General features: G+C 44.7%; 1 protein-coding gene across 3 annotated transcripts in view; it reads right to left on the bottom strand.

The window, feature by feature from the left end:
* Positions 1–1224: 1224 nt before the first annotated feature.
* The window catches only part of C1_1H1orf21 (chromosome 1_1 C1orf21 homolog), a 404852-nt gene continuing 384799 nt past the window's right edge, over positions 1225–21277 (bottom strand). For all 3 annotated transcript variants that reach the window (XR_015308474.1, XM_086957078.1, XM_086957087.1), the window contains one exon: positions 1225–1973. Coding sequence is in view for 2 of the 3 variants with exons in the window: in XM_086957078.1 (XP_086813204.1) it covers positions 1935–1973 (39 nt within the window). In the remaining variant the exon portion in view is untranslated. The remainder of the gene's footprint in view (positions 1974–21277) is intronic.

The following is a 21277-nucleotide window of genomic DNA, read 5'->3' as shown; positions in this document are numbered from 1 at the left end:
GCTGCTGGCAGAGTCAGTGGCAGGTAAGTGTTTTTTTAAATCCGATATTTTTCCCCTATCCGCACCCCCCCCCCCCCCCCACCCCCCACCCCCCTTCCTCGCCTCGTTGCTCCACCACTTTAGATCGGCGCCACCACTGACATTAACTCATCTACATGCACTGCTCTTGACAAGCCTCCCTCGTCAGTGCTTCGATCTTTAAAATCACATCAGTTTTGAGAAATTCTTCAAAATGTTTCATCCCTGCTCATCAATTGTGTTCAAGTTGCCGGCATTTAGTCCATTTCTACATTTATATCAATCATTTGTTGTTACAGCTATTAATCCTAGGTGGATGTTCTACAAATAATAAATCAAATTGCAATTACCTTTGCCACTCATTTCCACAAGAACCTTCTTCCAGAACACTATCATTTTGCGTAACAAATGACAGCACATTTACAACAGTGTCATTTAGTTGTGGAATTGCTGTGGTGGTTTTTGCAGCTAAAAGGGTCTATAAAAAAACTAAAAAAACAAGTTCCCACTACTGTGATAATTCTGCGCAAATTATACAGTGACATGGTTTAAGATTTCTACCTTGTTTTGATGCCGTGTTTTTTTTTTACTTACAGAATTACAAGGTACTTACTTGTAACAATAGTTCTGGTGCTTGAAGCTATTGCAGATTCATATGCTTTGATTCCTTCTACCATCTAGTGCGAAGACTCGAAAAAACATTGTTTTCATAAATGTTTTTGAGTGTGTGAGGAGTCAGGATGACTCAAGGTGACCTTGATCCAAAGCCCGGAATTCTTTCTAACATACTCATCTTAAAGATTGTGTTTTTGCGACTTAGCATGTTTTCTGTGGTAAAATCAACTATTTTATAATTGTTTCCCCAGAGACAATGGTTCTGTTGTGGCCTCAGATCATGAATTATTTCGCAATCAGATAAATCCCCAACACATTTTCTGCATCAACGTTTGCACTGAAGACAAAAGCACGTGCGCCAAAAAGTTTCATCTGATATTTAAAGTCAAGTTTTTCTAAAGAGATGTACCACAGTGGATTATATTTGTCCTTGCTACTGCAGGCATGGTAAAAAATAAAATTTTAAAAACTCGACAGACACTCAATAAACATTCCCAGCAGCATTTTTAAGTGACATAACTGAAAAAAAACAACAGTTTATTTTCGATGTTTCCCCTAACTGTGTACGGCATCAATGGTAAAAGACAAAAATACATAAAAACAGTAAAATGTTTATTTTCTTAGAAAAAAAGATTTAAAACGATTGTGATCACACGTTTGCATTTAGCAAAGCAAATACTGCAAGCTGAGTTCGTAGTTAAGACGCCTCCTGTAGTATTGGGCAACTGATATGCCCTGTAGGGACCATCGGCTATGGCGTCACCTTCAGTAATCATATGGCAGACAGCAGATTTTTTATGTTTTTAGGTCCGTGCCCTTATAGGGGGGATTATTGCCAGTAACAACACACATTCCCTCTCAAAAGTTCAAAACAGTCAACTATGGAAGGTCAAATCCTAATTTAGCCGACGACCAGTGTATTGGGAAAATAGGCGGTCCAACGTACATGGACTTATTCCGTTCCTTATACCAACACCACCTCGTTAAATAAAAAAACAGTCCACCAGCCTCAGTAAATTCAGTGTTGTCTTTAAAATGAATTAAAGCAACTTGCTGCATATTAAAACGCGGAGCAGTGAACGGCGGCCATTTTATTCTCATCTAGCAGCATCGACAGGTTCCTTTGAAGACCAACGCCATATTAATTCCTCTGCCATTAACAGCAATGACAATGTGCGGGTGCAAACGCCAAGGACATGATCCCTCTGTGCCATGTAGTGTCCACTGTAGAAAATTCCAAGTGACCATCTGCGGGTTCATCTACAGTATGTACAAGAGAATCTTCCTACTGCCACGCAGCACTATGTGATGTCTTCCTCCTCTGAGCAGTAATCGCGCCCCTTGGAAAAATGGAGAAAGATGTTAGATTCTGACAGAAGAGAACAATATTTTAAAACATTTAAGACGAACTGGAGAGGACTTGTGTGCTGTTACCATAACGTTTATGTTCTTCTGCAAATGGTTAAACTGATTGGTGAGACCTTATTTCCTCATCCGTTAACATTTTCGACAAGTTGTTTCTGATCATTAAAAAGGGACTTCATGTTGATGCCATTTGTTATCAAGTTGGTCAAGACACCTGATCATATACATCTAAACGTGTACAGAAGTTATCAACTTGTTATATTTACACATATATGCAGTCAACATTAATGTATGCTTTAATAGACAGGACTAAAATAAAGACTCGTACAAAAAAATGAGAGTAAAAGGTCTTTGTAGTTAATCTCTTTATTACCTTTTCAAACCACTATAGATTAATTCCAGTCTCATATTAAATTCCAGTAAAGCACTGTGCAAACTTCGAGAAGTTAGATGAAAAAATCTCAGTTGGGTAAGGAACACCACCCATCGCCAGTAAAAAAAGATTGGAAATCTGTAGTAATTTTTCAAGACCTTGAGATGGGATTGAGGGCGAGCTATAGGAGGGGACCCCCATGAAAATACAAACAATATTCACATTGAGGTAAGAGTTAGCAGGCAAGAGAGAATGGTAAAAATAAAGAAAACAGACACATTATTAAGGTCTGATCCCTCCACAGTAACTCGCCAGTTGCTTGAACCTGTACAAACATGGAGTTCTGCTCTCCGACCACCACTCGAATTTGTGCAGTGCATGTCTGGTTGTGCCCCTGTGGTTGTTCACACTTTCCTGCATGCCCCCTTTCGTCTGTTCCACTGCCTAGGCTTAGCATATATAAACATTAGACAGTAGTCTATTCCACATATAGTTTAGAGCCTCCTTTTTGTCATCAATTGTTATATGCTCTCATTGAATGCCTCCTATCTCAGGTCAGCCTGTGCTCTGCTTGCATTTTTAACACCTATTAATGTGGTTCTGATGGGCAAGCAAAATATTTCTCTCATTCGAATTGATTCCCCATCTCCTCAGCTTTCTTCAAAATATCTTCTGTGCTCGGCCATTCAAGTGCCCTCAAGTTCAGGGCTCTTTTTAGGGTCGAGACTGTGAGAGCATGCTCTAGCACATGTATAGTCTACAGAAAGGGCTTGGACGCCGCCCATTGCTTACCATTGTCTGTTTCTACATCACTCTTCTTTGCAGATGTCGTAATTTGCCAGTGCAGCTGAAACATCATTTCCGCCATTTGCTGTGGAGCAGGGACCAAGCACATATTGTGTCAATTTAATCAGTCATCTGCTGCTCCTGATGCGATTCAGGTACTATTTTTTTTTTGGGTCAGCTGAAACATCACTTTTGACCCTTGTTTTTCTTTCAGTTGTAGCACTACATCACAGTGCATGTGTTTGCAGGACGTTTCTCCCTTTCACGCGGCATTGTTGCTTCCCCCTCCAACCAGTTTTGCTTACCCTCGAATCTGCCCTCCCATCCCTTTTTGCTTTCCTGTTTTCATCACCACGCAATCTCTTGTTGCTGCTTCACTCATTCTACCACCACCCCAGCCTCCCCTCACTCCCAGTCACTGATTGCCCGGTCTCCCATACCCAGTGTAGCCCCGTCTTTGTTGCTTGATGGTAGTTGTGGTTCCTTTCCTTTATATTTATCGTATTATTGGGAGATCAAATTTAGCACTGCTTGGAAAAAAACATGTGCTCCTGTTTTCCTGTTTGTAAAAGGAGGTTCGTATTCAAGACGTTCTGACCTGTGTTGGACAAGTAATATAGGCGAAGACTGAAGCGGTCTCTGTTGGGGTCGTTTTTAGGTCTCGGCCTGCGTAGTCGCGCCAGCGATATTTTATGTTTTCTAGTAGGGGGATTGAACCCGCCCCTCTTCTCTTTGGCTGGCTTCCTAAACCGAGGCCAGCCATTGGAGAAGACGGGCGTCTATCCATTTAAGCCCCGTCTTTTTCGGATTGAGGGGCGTGTTTCTTTAGGTTCTTTTGTCTCCTCTTCCCATTGGCTGGAATTTTACATTCCAGCCGAGACATTTCTGCTTGACCTCGGAGAAACATGGTGGTGTGGAGCGCTCCTCTTTTGCCTTCCGGAGAGTTTTCCCAACTGGAGCCTTTCGAGGCGTTGTGTTACAAGTCGTTAGTTTAATTTGGAGCTGGCCTTTCATGTTCCTCGGATGACACCACTGAATATTGTTTTGCATGCTTTGGGTTTCAGAGCTAAGTCTATTCCTGTGCTTGATTTAGTGTATACGGCTTCAGGTGAAAGGAAACATGCTTAAATGTAGAGTTCAAAACACGAGACAAGAAAAACTATTCTGCGGCTCGGAATCAAAAGACAACCAATCTTGAAAACGGATACACCTTATTGTAAAGTTCACACTCCTGTAGAATGAACAAAACTTTACTTCTCTGTAGCACTTCCAAGATGGCCGCTCTGCTCCCAATGCTTTGCCCATACTTGCTCCTCACCGACGTCAGTACAGGAGTCGAATTCGCTCTCAGTATCCGCAGATCCAGGCGGCAACTCGCTACTTTCTTATTGTTAGGATCAGATTCCGCGCTCTCAGCCTTCTTTCTTGTGCTCTCCAGGATAAACCCTGTGTAAAGCGGTTATGGGCTCAGGTTTGTCATACTATTTAACACAGTCTTGTGTGTTCCCAAATGTTGCAGTGTATGTTAACGGATTCGTAGGATGGAGCATAACCAGTTTCACCTCTTTGTCCAGGCTCCAGTCCAAGAAGCCGAACGAGGGGCGTGTTCAGAAACAGAGCCCTGCAAATGCTGATACCTGGAGCTTCCTCGCAGACAGGCCAGCGAGCATCCTAAACCATGGCTACATTTGTGAGTTACTACCCACAAGTAGGCTGGTTTGGGAGAGATTCCCTACCCTGATGTTTAGGGGCATATGCAGCATATTGAATTGGCCGTTTAGACGATGCCGTTTAGACATGCCCAAGGATCTGCGTTTAATTGCGGTGAGTGCTGTTCCTCGCCCCACCCCGATGCTGGGTGGCTGTGCGCTGCTCATGCTGAGGTCCGCTGTCTCTTAGCATGAGCCGTTGCGAGGGCCTTCGCCCACTGGGGCCGGCTGCGCGGGGGTCAGTCATTACTGGGGGTATGACTGAGGTAAACCGGTCACCCAGTCTGACCGGGCTTCCATCGGGGTGGGGGGCACCGGGTGTTTGCCTTCACCTTCGGGTTCTTGATTCTTCTTGCTTTCGGCTCGTCCATCCCATTTGGGCGCGGGGTAGCTTCCCACGGGGAGCGCTGCCCGTTCCTGGTGCCCCTGGCCTTACTGGGAGAGGGTAGGGACAGGAGTTAGTTTAGTGGAGCGCAGGAGGCAAGCTCGCACCCCCGCAGGAGCTCTTGCCAGTCACTGCGTGCATTCTGGGAGTTGTGGGGGAGGGGGCAGCGCTCCAGGTATGGTTTCCCCCCAGAGGACGCGCTGCCTGGGGTGACCTGCAAGCCTGCCGCGGTCCTGAGTTAGGTACCACTGGGAGCAGGCGAGCTGGCAGAGGCGCAGGTGGCTGCAGCCACACAGTTAGCATATTCAGGGCCAAGCCGTAACGCCCCGGTGCCGAGGAAAAGAGCCAGGCAGGCTGCTGGGCTCCTCGTCTAAAAATGGTGTCAATACATGCCATGCAAAGTAATTTTCACCCAGAAGGGAAGCCAAATAATGTGCTCTCGTCATGTTTGCATCCATTTCTATAGGGCAAACAATGCATTTACGGCAGGTGCTAGACAGGAATGAAAACCCCGAGCACGAGAGGTATGCTACACTACGTCCCCTGTCGACGTTAACGCTTTCACACCCGCACTACCTCACAGCACTTTGAAGTAATTTCTTCCTGCCCAGTACTGCTGTTTTGCTCACCCCATCCCTGCCCATATGGGTAATCACTCTTGTCCACAGTAGAACGGCACTTTCCGTCGCTTGTAACGTTAGTTACTTTTTAGGACTCTCGCCTGCCTGTGGCCTTCGTTCAGCAGTATGTGCAATGCGAGCTCAGAGGCCCTGGCACTGCCTGGGCAGAGTGGGGTGGCGGCTGCGAGCGCGGTGGCTATCCCAGAGATAAATACTACTGGCCCCGTACCATAACCAGCCTCTTGCTCTGACGGCCGTGCTGCCCATCTGAATTTCAAAACTTGGCAACCTAAGTAGTAACAGGCCAGAGCAGGGCTTCGCGTCCAGGGTGGAATACCGCACGGAAGGTGTATTGGGAGAGTGTTTTTTTGTACGCTCCGCACAACACATTGCATAATCAGAGTGTACCTGGGAGCCTGCCATCCCTGTCTAAAAGCCAGTCTCAAATTTCCTGATACAGTGGACATCTGATGTGCCCCGCTTCTAATAAAGGAATGACGTAAGCCACTCAACAGTAATACATATTACAGCTGAGTTCTGAATTCACAGTGCCTGGTGGGTGTCATTTCTAGGTCCAGTCCGGAAGAGTGATGAGGGGGCCGAGTAACCTTTGCGCCGTGCATATGTGTTCAGCCAGTATCCGGACGGCACCCCTCTTCTTTGTGCTAACCAAAAGGTGCATCTAAGCTGCCCTAAGACCTGAAAGGGATATTTCAAAGCAGGGGTCCATTTGATGTTATTAAAACACGTGCTAGCGGTTTTAGTGGGGGTGTGTGTGTGACTTTGTGTGTGTTGGGCTCTGTGTGTGTGTGTGTTGGGCTCTGTGTGTGTGTGTGTGTTGGGCTCTGTGTGTGTGTATGTTGAGCTCTGTGTGTCTGTGTGTGGCTCTGTGTGTGTGTGTGGCTCTGTCTGTGTGTGTGGCTGTGTGTGTCTCTGTGAGTGTGTGGCTCTGTATGAGTGGCTCTGTTTGGCTCTGTCTGTGTGTGTGTGGCTCTGTGTGTGTGTGTGGCTCTGTGGCTCTATGTGTGTGGGTGTGGCTCTGGGTGTGTGTGGGTGCGTGTGCCTCTGTGTGCAAATGCAATAGGTCTCGCATTTGCGAGAGATTAAGCTATTGGCATTGTAAATGACAATGCCATTTATTTATTTGTTTTAAAAACAAAAATGTCATGAGCAATGCCAATAGCTCTAACACAAAGACAAGACCATTGCATTGTAAATGCTTGTTTGACAGTGGTGCTTGTTTAAAACGCTTCCTCTGTGATAAACTTCCATTAGATTGTTCCTGCGTTTTGCGTCTTTTTACCTGAACTTTGAGGTTTCCTGATCGTGCACGATGAGTTTCAAAAATGTATTCTGTAAAAGCAATAATGCAATGATTGTTACCTTTCATTTGACACTGTTGCATCTAAGAAGTGGGCATGTTTATCCTCTTTTGAAGTACTTTACGATTTCGCCTTGCTAAATGTCGGCAGAGACACTACGGTTTTGGTGTTAAACTTTCGCTTTACATCTTAATGCTTTCTGGGAACTGCAGTCTTCGTGTGCTCTGACGGAGCCACCGCATGGATGAATGAATTTTAGAAGAAAAGGGAATTCTACCAAAAAGCAGAGGGCTAGAAAGTATGGGGTTCAATAGAAATGTAGTTAACCATTCTATGCTATTTACATTGCTGCTAAGGAACCTAGGATGGTTGTATCCGGCCACTTCTGACCTATTAGCCATTCAGCACTTTGCAGCCTGTTTGCAGCCTGCATTTTTAACACCTTTTCTACTTCTACAGGAGAAACTCCAAATCTCAGAGTGCATTTTATCATTGGCTAAAAAGACAGAAATGGACGTAGGAGTCTCACAAGACATTAGCCTTACGACAGTCATGTAGTATGCTACATAGTAAGTAGGTGGAGTCCCTACTTCGAAGTATGTATAATGTGCAGGCAGTAAAGCAAAGTTAGCCTTTCATAATTTCCAGGTAGTTAACATGGCTCGGCTAATAATATGAAATCCTTTTTTAGGTCTCGCCTAGCGCCGCTACGCACATGCGTAGCTCGCTCGGCGAGATTTATTGCTAATGAGGAGTTTTAGAAAAGGGCTTGAAGCCCCGCCCCTTATTTCCATTGGCTGGTGTCAACATTTATGCTAAACAGTGGCCTGCCATTGGAAATAAGCTTTCTGGGGTGCCTCCTTTTCACTTTTTTGTCCGGCTCATCCGGACTGGAATGCCTGCTTCACGGCTGTCGTGAAGCAGTTTCTTCTCCCAAGGAGGCATGTTATGTAAACAAGCCATGCGATTCAGTCCGGATGGGCCAGACAAAAAAGGAGACATGGTGCCGCATGTTTATTTTTGCATCTCGCTTTCACTTTAGAGTGAAAGTGCGATGCAAAACTAAACAGCGGGAATGGCGAGCGCTTGGTATTCTTGTTTTAATTACTCATTTTATGCCTTTCTTGACGTTTCTCTTTTGCTTTCATTGTCTGGTTGCACGTCTTTATTTTGCTTCCTTTCTCTTTTTGATCTCACTGTCTTTTTATTTTCTTGTTTTATTTTCTGTATTTTGTTCTGTCCTTTGCCACAATATCCTTTCTTGTGTAAATAAATTGTATCTGTAAAGCTTAAGCACACTCAGGGGTTTTTCTGGCGCCATGTAACAAATGTTTATTTTCACCGAAGAAATGGTACCTATTCTATCGACGTCGGTAGTATGCCGGGCTGAGCACACTGTTTCCAGCTATAAACAGATTTTGTAGTGTTTTGCTGTGGGAACCCAAGGAGGTGCTCCATTCTTCTGTACTGTCCTTCCCTGGCTCGGAAGCAGTTTTGTTGCAGATTTGTACATCTTTGTCGAAAGCACGCCGAGGTACTTTCCTCTAACCAGTGCAATAAAAACATTATACAATTACTTGGTGTTTTAAGAGGGTCAGCGTTGCTCATTCTACTGAATAGTCAACAAGCCCCCTTTTATGTTGAGTGGCCTCGGATTCCATGGCCAGGAATGCTCAAAATTCTACGCGGGGAGGGTTTGCATGTGAACCAGGAGAGGTCATCATTTGGTTTCTTTCACAAACCCTGCCTAGGGGGTCTGCATCGGCCCTGCTTGCTCCTTCCTGCAGTATCTGGACCCTTGAATATTAAAGGGATAGGCCTGGCTGAGTGCGAGGGAGCGAAGCAGAAAGACCCCTCCAGAGGCTCCAATTTGTACTACAAAGGAGGTGTTTGGGGTGTGTTGGCTGTGGTGATTACTGGAAGGGAGAGGGGTGGTATGTGTGGGGAAGGTGCTGTATGGTGTGTTGGGAACACTAACCGATAAAGCTCAAGCTGCATGAGGCGGTGGCATTCGACTTTGATAAAGAATAATTAAATGATTCCCTAGTTACAGAAACTGCACACTGCTGTGTGTCCGGTGCAAAAAGTATCCCCTTTGCATGCTGTTACTTGTGGTCTTGCATTTACAATAGAGGCTGGACACGGCACAAAGCAGTGTTTCCTCTGAGTGCCCTCTGGGACTTGAATACACTTCCAAAGGGAAACCCAAAACCGCAATTCCCTAAACTAAAAGTACAGTACTTGTGACTACAAGCTGAGCTTGGCTAAACGTGGCCATTATTTATTTATCTTATTGATGGCATTTATTGACTGAGTCTGGCACCGAGGGGCAACACAGTTCTGCCCCTACCAAAGCGGACAAGTGTCCTGCAGCAGGCTCACAGTGTCTCCGTATCATGGGAGAACTTTTAAGTACTAGGGTGAAGCGGGCCTTCGTGAGAGCCGTTGACGGGAGCGAGTCAGTCCCACCCAGGGCTGTAGGAAGACGGTACACAAATTAGCCCTCCTTAATTTATTTTTATTTTGAAGTTTTATATAGCGCAGTTCACCACATCGTTTATCGACGCCAGTCCATTTTACCTACAGGCAAACACTGAATAAGTTTAAACAACAACGTTTGCAAGTAAACAACACGCATTTGCAATGCAATAGGTCACGCATTTACTTGACTTTGAGTTATTGACATTGCAAATAACAATGCCTTTTAAAAAAAAAATCGTTTTTAAAACAAAAATGAAAGGCATTGCCATTTACAATGTCCATAGCTTAAACTCGTGTAAATGCGAGACCTATTGGATTGCGAATGCTGGTTAACTCTGCCAGTAGGTTAGGAGGGAAGAGTCTACTGTGTTAAACCCACTGGCTTTTTTAGGTTGAAGCCTACCACACAGCACAACTGTCTTGTTTGCGGACAACATGGGGATATTTGGAAAGCTTCCCTGGGAATGCATTCTGCCCATTGCTTACCATTGACTTTGTGGTTTGCAACTCACATTTTCTGATTTTCTACTTGCTAGCTTTATTTGTTTTAGGCTATCCAGCGGGAGTTCGTCCCTTCCAAGAAGCAAAGCCTTTTCACACCAACTACCCTTCAAACATTCCTCTTTTCTGTAAACAGGTCTGTAAATCGTGATCTTATCTTGTCTCGCTTGCTGTGCATTTAACGACAGAGGTCAAAGGGCAGGCTCTGTCTTCCAAGTGAGAAAGTGAGTTTGGTGTTTTTTTCCCTTTCCCTGACCTCAAAGTGAGAGGATTTATATGACAATCTTGCTGGATACTGGGGGTGGGAAAGGGTTATTTTCTATAACACAAGAACATTTAATGAACTATGCAAGTATTTCAGAATTAGGAACGCCCAAACGATGCACACTTTGTTAATTCCGATGTGTTTTGAAAACAATATTTTTTTATTATAAAGACAAATCATTACACTAGGTGATGCCATTTCCACACATTATCGTTTGAGCGCTGTATAGCTTTAATAGTAAAACTGTATGTCTGTGCAAATGTAATGGTCATTCGATTGAAAATGTGTTGTCTGTAAGTGCAGTGCTCTACCACACCATGCATACTCCACTTTACCACACTCTACTCTGCACCAGTCAACGGCACTGCACTCTACTCTGCTCCAATCCACTTTACATCACTGCATTCCACTCCAATCTGCACCATTCCACTCTATGCCAATACACTACACTCTTTGCCACTTAATCTATTATGCACAAGTCCACTCTATGACACTCTACAACACTGAACTCTATGCCAATGCAATGTACTCCATGTAAAATCTACTCGGCATCACTGCACTCTACGCCATTACGCGCTACATCACAGCGTTCTAACCTATCCTACTCCACACTACTCTGAAACAACCTACTCCATGCCACTGCACTTTACTCTGCCACAGCGCTACTGCACTCTATGCTAATGCACTCTACTCTGCACCTCTGTACTCAATGCAGCTACTCTACACCAATGCACTTTGACATTCTACACTGCAACACTGCACTTTACGCCTCTCTGCTCTAGATCAGTCTATACCAATGCACTCTACGCTACTGCACTTTAAGCCACTCTGCATCTTTCCATAGCACCATTTTCTACTCTGCACCACTCTACACTACTCTACTCTCTACTGTGCACTATCTCTATTATATCTAATTCATGCCACTGCACTCGACACCATACTACTCTATGCCACTCCAATACACAACACTCTCTGCCACTCCACTCCAAACCATTCCACTCTATGGCACTCCACGCCCTTTTATTAGTGTCTATTTGCTTGGTCACAACTCCACCACAGATGCCATTTTTGTTTCCATCTTCTGAGTGACTTCAACTCAATTTATTTTCCAGCAAAGTAATTTTCTCATGTAGTCTGTTTAGGAACAATTATCTCCATGTAAGCCTTTCAAAGACGATCCCTCATGCATCTGCATCACTTTATCCAATCCTGATGCCAGTGAATCTTGTTCTCATGCTCACCTCTCTGGCTTACCGTGACCCACTATTTTACTCACACACCACCATTAGGCATGCCAAGAGGGATTCAAATATCCTTGGGCTGTAATAGGATTGGACAGAGGAGATCAACCCTATCTGCCTCAGCACTCTGCTCTGGTCCCAAACAGGCCAAGATCGCCTTCTGTGGGCCACCACATCATCCTCAGGATAAAGCGCTTATTACTGCTCTATCTCCAAAGACTAACAATTGCCACACATGGGAGATGGTCACCAGCACATTACGGCACAAGCCGCCGCCATCTTGCACCTTTTAGGTGTGGATGGCTGAGGAAGAACTAAACCAACATTGCTGATGGAGTACTCATCGGTTCAAGCTCTGTCATCACCAACAGGCGCACCAGACACTCCAATGCCCACGCTGCCTGTGTGTGTCACCTGGTTCTTTCTCAATGTCAGGGTGCCCGGCCAGTAAGTGTCGGCAGCACCGAGTTTAGGCCAGAGCAGCCATTTCAGAGCCTTGAGAAAAAGTTTTGATAGCTTATAGTTCAATTTGCCGTACAAACTTAAGCTTAACCCATTAGTAGGTTTCAATATTCAAACTTGAAAACCAAACTGAACAAAATGTAACCCCCTCCTATAAAAATGTAAGAGAAAAAGAAAGCAAACCCCAAGTTAACAACACGTTTATGATTTTAACAAAGCACAATGTCAAAAAACATTTCCAAATGTAAACTATAAATTGAGTAGATATCAATTCCAATACGCCTGGTTAGAATAACCTGCTAATTCCTGGAGATAAATAAATGTGCAGAGATTGAGGCGGGCCCATTCATAGCAAGCCTCAGGACCTCAATATTACACGTCATGTAATTCCAATTGTGAGCAGATTGTTTCCGATATTACAAAATACGGAGGGTGTAGAGGGACTGGCAGTGTAAAGGCAAGGGAGGGCAGAAAAGAGGGGACTGCCTAAAAGAATATATAAAAGGCATATCTATATTCATTGGCAAGAAAATAGCTTCTCCATTGCCACAACGTTTGTAGAAACGAATATAAAGTTGACACCATGAACTTGAGTCTGATGGTTATAAAAATGCTGAAAAGGTGTCTTTGCCTGAGAGACATACCATACATTATCTATTTGGTGAAAGAGAAAACACTTCACAGATTTGTTACACAATTGTGTGAACACAGAAAGGCTGTCAATTATGTTGCACATGCATTTTCAGCAGGTCTCGCTTAACAAGAGCATTCATACCTTTCGTTGCTACGCTCGCTTTCTGTGTATTAATGTTTGATTTTGATTTAGAAATGATTTTTTGGGTCGTTCATTTTTTGGAGTATATGCTGCGGATTGCGTAGTGTGAAGATTCCAAACTGTTTTTTGGTTTAAATTCTGATAACTGTGCTGTTTTAAAGAGTTGTGCTGCTGCAGAATACTCTTTACATTTACTTTGTTTTGAACTTGCTCCTTTAAACATAGCCACTCCTGCTACAAGTCTTTGGGAATAAATGACTGAAGACTGTAGTTTCTTGAAATGGCCACTGTACTGGTTAGTGGTTGGCTAGCCTGACGCATCAGAGGGCCATGTGGTATTGATGTAGCCTTTTCTTCACATTCTCAATGGCTTCCTATCACCAAGGCGTCTGGCAGCTGAGGACATCTGAGGTAAAAGGGAGGCTCTCTCTGAAATGACTGCTGTTAGGGCCTCAGGCCAGAATGCCTCCTCTTTGTAATGGCAAGTCACACAACACGTTTCTCCAAGAAGCGGTAACCAATAGCGTGATGGATCAGTGACACTCTAGAAATCGGGCCCACACTATGGCCTTTTTAGGTCTCGCCTAGCGAACACAGGGCATGCGTTGCTGTGCCTTGGCGAGACTATTGTTGTCGGTTTGGTGTGGAAAGGAGACAAACCATGTGCGCGCACGGACAGGCACAGATGTGCATGGCGTCTCCTCTCTGCAATCTGTGACATTACAAAAAGCCGTGCTGCGCTGTATTGCACGTCAGCATTTCCAAGCAGATGTTAATGCGCAGAAAATGAAGGCCTTTATTCAGATCGGGGGTCCCGAGGCCTAGGCTTTCCCCTTCTGCTTTCACACAGTAGTAAATCAGCATGAAACATGTGCCATCTTGTGTGATAAGTGGGTTTCATTCGGGCACGAATAATGTGTTTTTTCACCAGAGCTTCGACACATTAGATTTTTGTTAACATAAGGGATGCCTGAAAAGATTTGACTTTTGCTTTTTTGCAAATATATTACAATTTCTGACTGGAAAGCTTGAGGCTATACCCGGCCGTACACATACTGTATCGCAAGTACAAACAGATTAACATTCCTGGTGAAATATCCACTGGATTTATTGCTTATCATTTCTGCTCGATCTGGTTGGTAGTAATTTGGCTTTTGGATATGTGATGAACTGCTATGAAGGAAATTTCAGCTTACTGGAGATTGCTCGAGTTGAATGATGTTCATTGATGTCAGCTGGTTTAAGTTACAATTTATATTTAGCTTGAAGAATCTTCTGACTGTACTGGGTACCCTTTTTAATCCTACTGCAAAAAATTCAGCTAATTTTGTGGTATGAGGGATAATGTACGCCTCATTGTACCGTACATATGGGATAAAGTACTCCTGCAATGTATTATAAGGATATTGCAAGTCACTGAGGAGTTCTAGGACCCTCAGTGGCGGCTGCCACCAAGTAGCACGGGCAAGGCAGGGAGGATAGAAAAAAAAATACAAAAGTTACTCCCTTTGCTGCCGGCCGCCGCCTTGTCTCCGCCCTCTTCTGTTCCTGCTTGAAGCCTGAAGCACACACAGGCTACCCAAGCCAATCACAATGCTGCAAAGCAGCGCTATGATTGGTGAGCACTGTTGTTCGGCGATCAGACAGTTAGTGGGAGCCTGTGCATGTTTCTCAACAGGCTGTGTAATGCAACCTGGGTGGGGAAGATGCAAAGTGCGCATGACCGTCATGCGCACTTAAGTGCCCCAACCACCAGGCTTTGACTGGGCCAGGTCCTGCCGGTGCTCAGCAATCAGCAGTTCTAGAAAGGAGGTGCTGAGACAGGCCTCTATCGGTGTCTCCATTTTTGCCCTCAGAGTGAAAACAAAATTCTTAACTCTGCAGCAGTAACACCCTTCACTGCCATTGAGGTAACTTTAAAGAAACTCGTTCTAGTTCTTTCACAGTCTCATCACTTCAAAACAAGCATTTTCAATATGTTATACTATGAAGCCATAGTTGTGTGCTTATTCATCTTACACAGCTAACAACCACTGACAAAGCCAATAACCCTGACTTGTTGTAGGTGTAATGTTACTTGTTTTATGAATCTGGATGTAATGACAGAAGCAGCAATATACCAGTCGGGTGGCACACTATGAGAAGCACTGATTTTTAGCTACCTTTTTTTAAGTCCTCTTAATTACTTTGGCCATGCCCTTTTGAGAGACCCCCTAGGTTTTTTCATTCTACTTAAAGCACTGTCAACCACTCCCGGCTCCCTTTCTGGCTGTGACAACAGCAAAGTCTGCCCCGTAAACCTGCCTGACAACGGAAAAATAAAATGATTATAACATAGTGTTGTTATCATTTTATTTTTCCTTTTTCCACTGCTCAAAGAGCAGTGGGGCGGTGCTCCTCTGCCTTAGCAGAGCCGCGGCTGCTGATGACCATATGGAGGTGCAAGTTGGAAGGACGCGTTCCTATATAAGGTTATGAAACTCCGGGGTGACTTGCAATATCCTCATGTTCGGCAAGGTACTTTATTCCTTATCGATTTTGTTTCTCCTTCTATTACGGCATTACCAATGGTTCTTCCGGATGATACCTACCCGGCACTTCTGGGCATCCTACCCGGGAATTGAGACAGCTTGTTTTCTCGTATAATATATCTACCTGTTTTGATGCAAACTGTATCCGGGATATGTTACTGTCTATTATTTCTTTCCTTGTATAATGCATTTACCTGTTCTTATCCCAATTGTACACACCCGTCTAAGACTGTTTTTAACACCTGTCAATCCTGTAAAGTGCTCCGATACCCTCACGGGTCTGGTTTGCGCTCTATAAAGCTAAAAAATAAAATAAATAATAGAAATCACTTAAATCCTTGGAGTGTATCTCTTTCATATTAAAGAGAGAGCATGTTTACAAGCACACAGTATAAAATAGAATCTCTAGTGCAATATTAAACATCATTACGCTGTTAGATATTTGTTGCTAAAAGATATTAGAATCAGTTTGATATGTCAGTTTTTTTAAAACAGTACAAAAGGGGGTGGTGATGGACGGAGCATCTGAATCAATCAAACACTCACACCCAGTCAAAAGATCTGGGTTTAATCCATCACCGTTCTTTAGCCCACTCTGCCACTCCAGTTCAGACATGGCTATATGCAAATCAGTCTGACCCTGTGCTTCATGAGAACAGTCCAGCCCGAACTGCCAAGCCATGTCTTCCCTAGACCGGAAACAAGCTTCCGAGGACCGGTTTCTGTCATTCCAACAGTCTTCAGCCCGGCTTGCTTGAATCCAGTGGCAAAGTGAGCAAGGGACTCATGTCTGAGCATACCCTGCCACACTTATGGCGGCCAAAAGTGGTACAAAACGGGGTGGTGATGGACGGAGCATCTGAATCAATCAAACAGTCACACCCAGTCAAAAGATCTGGGTTTAATCCATCACCGTTCTTTAGCCCACTCTGCCACCCCAGTTCAGACATGGCTATATGCAAATCAGTCTGACCCTGTGCCTCATGGGAACAGTCCAGCCCGAACTGCCAAGCCATGTCTTCCCTGGACCGGAAACAAGCTTCCGAGGACCGGTTTCTTGCATTCCAGCCGTCTTCAGCCCGGCTTGCTTGAATCCAGTGGCAAAGTGAGCAAGGGACTCATGTCTGAGCATACCCTGCCACACTTATGGCGGCCAAAAGCGGTACAAAAGGGGGTGGTGATGGAGGGAGCTTTTTTAAAACAAGCATTTCAAATGCAATAGGTCTTGCGTTTACGCGAGTTTGAGCTATTGACATTGTGAATGACAATGCCTTTTTTTCTTTCCGTTTTTAAAACATAAATAAAAAGCATTGTCATTTACAATACCAATAGCTTAAACTCGCGTAAATGCGAGACCTATTGCATTGCAAATGCTTGTTAACACTGAAGTCACAACACTAGATACAGAGATCCTTACTTGGGGGACCTAACTCTCTGTTAAATATTGGGGTTCTGTGTTTGAGATCAACGAGAATTTTGATTGCCAAGCCCTGAGATGGACTTGGTGGTGCTGCCAGGCCAAGCGTGTGTCAGCTAGTTGGTGTAAAGAAAGAAGGACAATAAAGGAACTGAACTTTGATACAACATGCAGAACCGTACATGTGCTGTTAAATTGTGCTTAAGTTGTATAGATCAATATTTCATCTGTCACTCCCGGGTGAGCCCAATGTGCATTTATCTGGCACACCGCGTGCTGCCCTCTGTCACTCAAGGAGGCTGTTCAGGCCTTTATCTTATCTGCCTGGTGCATTCCAAGAGGGAAACATCGCTCTCTCCGGCTACAAAGCTAAGTCTGAAACCTGCCTGAAATCTTGCTGAGGTCCGTAGCCTCAACTGCCCTTTTCCCAAACTCTTGTCCTTATGCCTTTTACTCTCCCACTGTCTCTTCACTTAACCTGCCACATTTCCACTACAGACTGTCACCTCAGCCAGATGTGTCTACCTAGTAATTCAACATTTACCAAGGTGTCTCAGTCGTCCAGAGATCCTGAACCTCCTGATGTCTCACCACTGCTCTTGGGCAGAGAATCCTCTCACTTTTGTGGTGAATATTTGTGATGTTTCCTGTTGCTTGGCACTGCTGCCAGGCGGGCAAGGATTCCGTTGCTGCTCGGTTGATTCCATGTTGTATTCGCTAAATGTTCAAGGCATCCACCGTATGAAAAGCGCTAATGCACATTCCCTCCACAACGATCCCTCAGTAAGTCATGTACCAGGCAAGCAAAGTAGGCATTTATTTTGCGTTCTAGCAACAGACATTTTAGCTGCCTCATAGGCAGCGCTTTAACCAAAGTTTAAGATACATGATGAACATGGGCTTTGGGGTTGCCCCCTGCTAATGGTTGGAAGTCTTTCTTGTCTATTGTATTAAACTTCTCTTGATTTGATGACTTTCCTACCATTGTTTTTTCCCCAGCCCTGGAACATTTAGATTTCACCCATTATTTTTCTTTCTCGTGTGTCCTTCCACAGATGACGTCAGGGAAGAATTTTTCGCGTTTGCATGTTTCTGTGAGGAGCATCAGCACTTGATGGAAGACCATGTCCTGCTCCAGTACCTAGTCTCCCCCGCACTGCCTTTGTCTTGTTCGCTCCTTCCGGTATGCTGCTGCTGATCCAGAGCACTGCTTCGGCTCCCTGCCCCTCTCCCCTCGCACGCCTCCCTCTCGCTCTGCTCCTCATGCCAACCCTTTCCCACTGCCAGTATTGGCGTTGCCAATGCTTTAATAATTACAGAGCACGCAGTAGAAAAGCCAACACCACTGGGCAGCTATCTTGACATATTTAGGATACTTCCAAGATGGCAGCCACATTCCCTCTAAACACAATATGGCAATACCATGGAAACATATGGCAATAGTGCACCAAAAAACGCTGTCAACCCGTTCCAAGAGGGCCACCGGCAAAGAAGATATTTGGCGAACAGAATAGGACCTGCCTCCATGTTTGAGACAGACCATGCACTGAACCGTGCCCCAAACTCCAGAGCATCTCTCACAGTGAGCAGTTAGCTGGTGTCATCTGCAGGCCATAATAAAACACAAAAGACTGGGGAAAGCGGATATTCATGTGGGAAGATGCAAAGCCACTCAAACCAAGGCAGAGAAGGTGTCTTGGACAACCTTGGAAACCCCATCTTTACAAAAGGAAAGGGGCCAGTTCAAAGAGCACGTAGAGACCACAGCAGAAGACGGGTGGAAAACACGTAACAACCCTTACATTAATCAGGAACGAACTGAAAACAAATCCTACACGAATCAGTTGTGAAAAGGATCCTGTGGTCCTCTTTTTGAGGGTGCGAAAGCAAATTATAGAGCTGTATATACATCAAACGGTCGGTCTCTATGAGCTGGGCTTGTGGTCAAGGATTTCTGTACTGCGAGCTGCGATCATACTCAGTTGCCTCTACCATGAGCTATGGCCATGCTCAAGGCCTGTCACAATGCAAGCCTCCCACGCACACTGCATGCCAGGGTCATTCAACCTGTAAGCTACGCTCATGCGGAGTTGTCCATGCTGCAAAACGGGCTTTTGCCAGTGGGCACCCATACTCTAGGAGTTAAGTGTGTGCTCATGATCTCCTATCCTACAAGGTACGCTTGGGTGCTGGGCTTTCTGACCTGCACGCTAGGCTCATGCTTGGGTCTTCCATACGAGTTATGTTTGTGCTCAGGATCTTCCGTCCCGAGTGCTGATCTGAAGTGCAGGGTCCTTTATATTGTGCATTGTTAGCTATTCTTATGCTTACACTCAGAGCCTTCTGAACTGGGAATTAAGATGAAACTTGTCTTGTCCAAACACAGAGCTAGGATAACTTTTAAGGTTGTCTGCAGAGCAAGCGAAGGTCATGCTCAGGATTTTCTGCATTGTGGGTTGCGACCACTGTCAGTGTCACCTGCACTCACGTTCGGTGTCACACAAACGGCGGGCTTAACGCGCGTTGAAAGCGGGCAATGATTACACAGCGTGCACTTGGCTAGTGCTCAAGAGTTCACTGTGAAGCATCTCAACCATCTTCAGCATCCTTGTTCACCCCAAGTCAGACTACGGGCACCCATCCCTGGCATCATGCTCTCACGGGGACGGGTCTACTGCCATGCTTCAGGAGAGGACCGACTTCAAGACACATACTGAAGCTGGGTGCTACTTAATCCATGCCGCAAGCACACTACTCATCACAGAGAGAGAGCAGGAGGGCAGCCTAAGGGGCAGAAACATACAATTTTCCAACACTGCATTCGGAACAATAACCTTTCCCAGACAGCTATGCAATGCCCCCAGGCCCACACTGTTCCCCGCAGCTTAAAGGCGCGTATGTCCAAGGCACTTGGTGCGGAGAAGAAAGCGGCGGCCATTACTCTCCATCGCTCTGGATCTCATTCAGGAAACTGAAGCCGCTGCCTGGTACCCGGGGCGTGAAGTCACACCGACCTCTAGATAAAAATAGGCCTCATGCACAATGCAGTCGATGCTGGATTTCCTGTAAAGCCCAGGCTAAGAATACAAAAGGCTAAAGATGATAAAATAGCAATCATGTGACCATAACTTTCCAAACGACCTCTGTTCTCCATTTGGAGCCACAAGGGAGAGACAGCAAAGCCACCGACATCTGCAGCAGGCGAGCAGCTCTAGGCAGGCGGCCAGGAAGGTGGCGGATTCAAGAGAGCTTTGCTGGAATCACAAAACTGTCTACTGCTGAAATGCTACAAGTTTTTATTCAATCTGTGCTGCTCAAACCAGAAGCCCCATGCCCAAGAACAAGCACAAACCAGCAGCGCTGGAGGAAACTTGCACAGCTCCAATACTCCTAAGCCCTACATGGCATCCTTAGGGACATTTTGTCAGAAGAAAGCAATGTAATTTATCAAGCGATGCATTTAGCAACACGTGAAGCCAATCAAAGCGCTTTGTTAAAGCACTGCCAAAAATCAAACATGACAAACATTGCAACATCCAACAACGTCATCAAAACAGCACAAGTAATTAATGCAGTAACAAAAGGAAATAAGATCTTTGTCAAAAGGGATAAAAGAGGTGAAAGAGCAACTTAAATAATTTTAATCATCCTAAACTATTGGAAACCAATCACAAAAAATTATAAGTCGTTAATTACATCAGGAAACACTATACAATAAAGCATTTTCAATGCATTAGGTCTCGCAATTGCGAGATTTTAAGCTATTCGCATTATTAATGATAATGCCTTCATTTATGTGTTTTTCAAAGCAACACGTATATAAAAGGCATTGTAATTTCTAATGTTAATAGCTCAAACTCGCGCAAATGCGAGACCACTTTAATGGTGGCCACGCCCCTTTCTTTAGATGATGCTCGCCATATTCAGGTTACAGTGAGCAGCATCTAAAGGGGCGCTAACAACATTAAAGTGAAAGCGCGTATGGGGCACTTTACACAGAGTATATAAATAATTAAATAAAGCTTTTGTTGAGCGGCCGCTAAAATGAAAGCGGACACGCTGTAAATTAAATAAATAAATAGTGTGGCCTCGAAAGTGTAAGTGGCCCCCGCTGTAAATTAAATAGATAAGGGCGGCCGCTAAAGAGAAAACAGAGTGCGCCGTAAATGAAATAAGTGCGGCTGCTATAGTTAAAGCGCACTGCGCTGGAAATTTAAAAAATATATGACTAATAAAAATATAAAAAGCAGGTGGCGTGCTGCAACGTTGTGGGTGGAACAGGGAAGATCATTAAAGTAAATAGTGTTCACTGACTAGATAAAGCACACCACAAGTAAAAAGTCCCGTCATTATAGGAGGTTTCAAATGCAGAAAAGGCGGTACCAAGGAGGGACTACTATTGAAAATCAAC

Source organism: Lissotriton vulgaris, chromosome 1_1, assembly GCF_964263255.1.
Source record: "Lissotriton vulgaris chromosome 1_1, aLisVul1.2, whole genome shotgun sequence".
In the NCBI taxonomy this organism is placed as follows: Eukaryota; Metazoa; Chordata; class Amphibia; order Caudata; family Salamandridae; genus Lissotriton; species Lissotriton vulgaris.
Note: the sequence above shows the minus strand (reverse complement) of the source record. Positions and strands in the feature narration are given on the sequence as shown.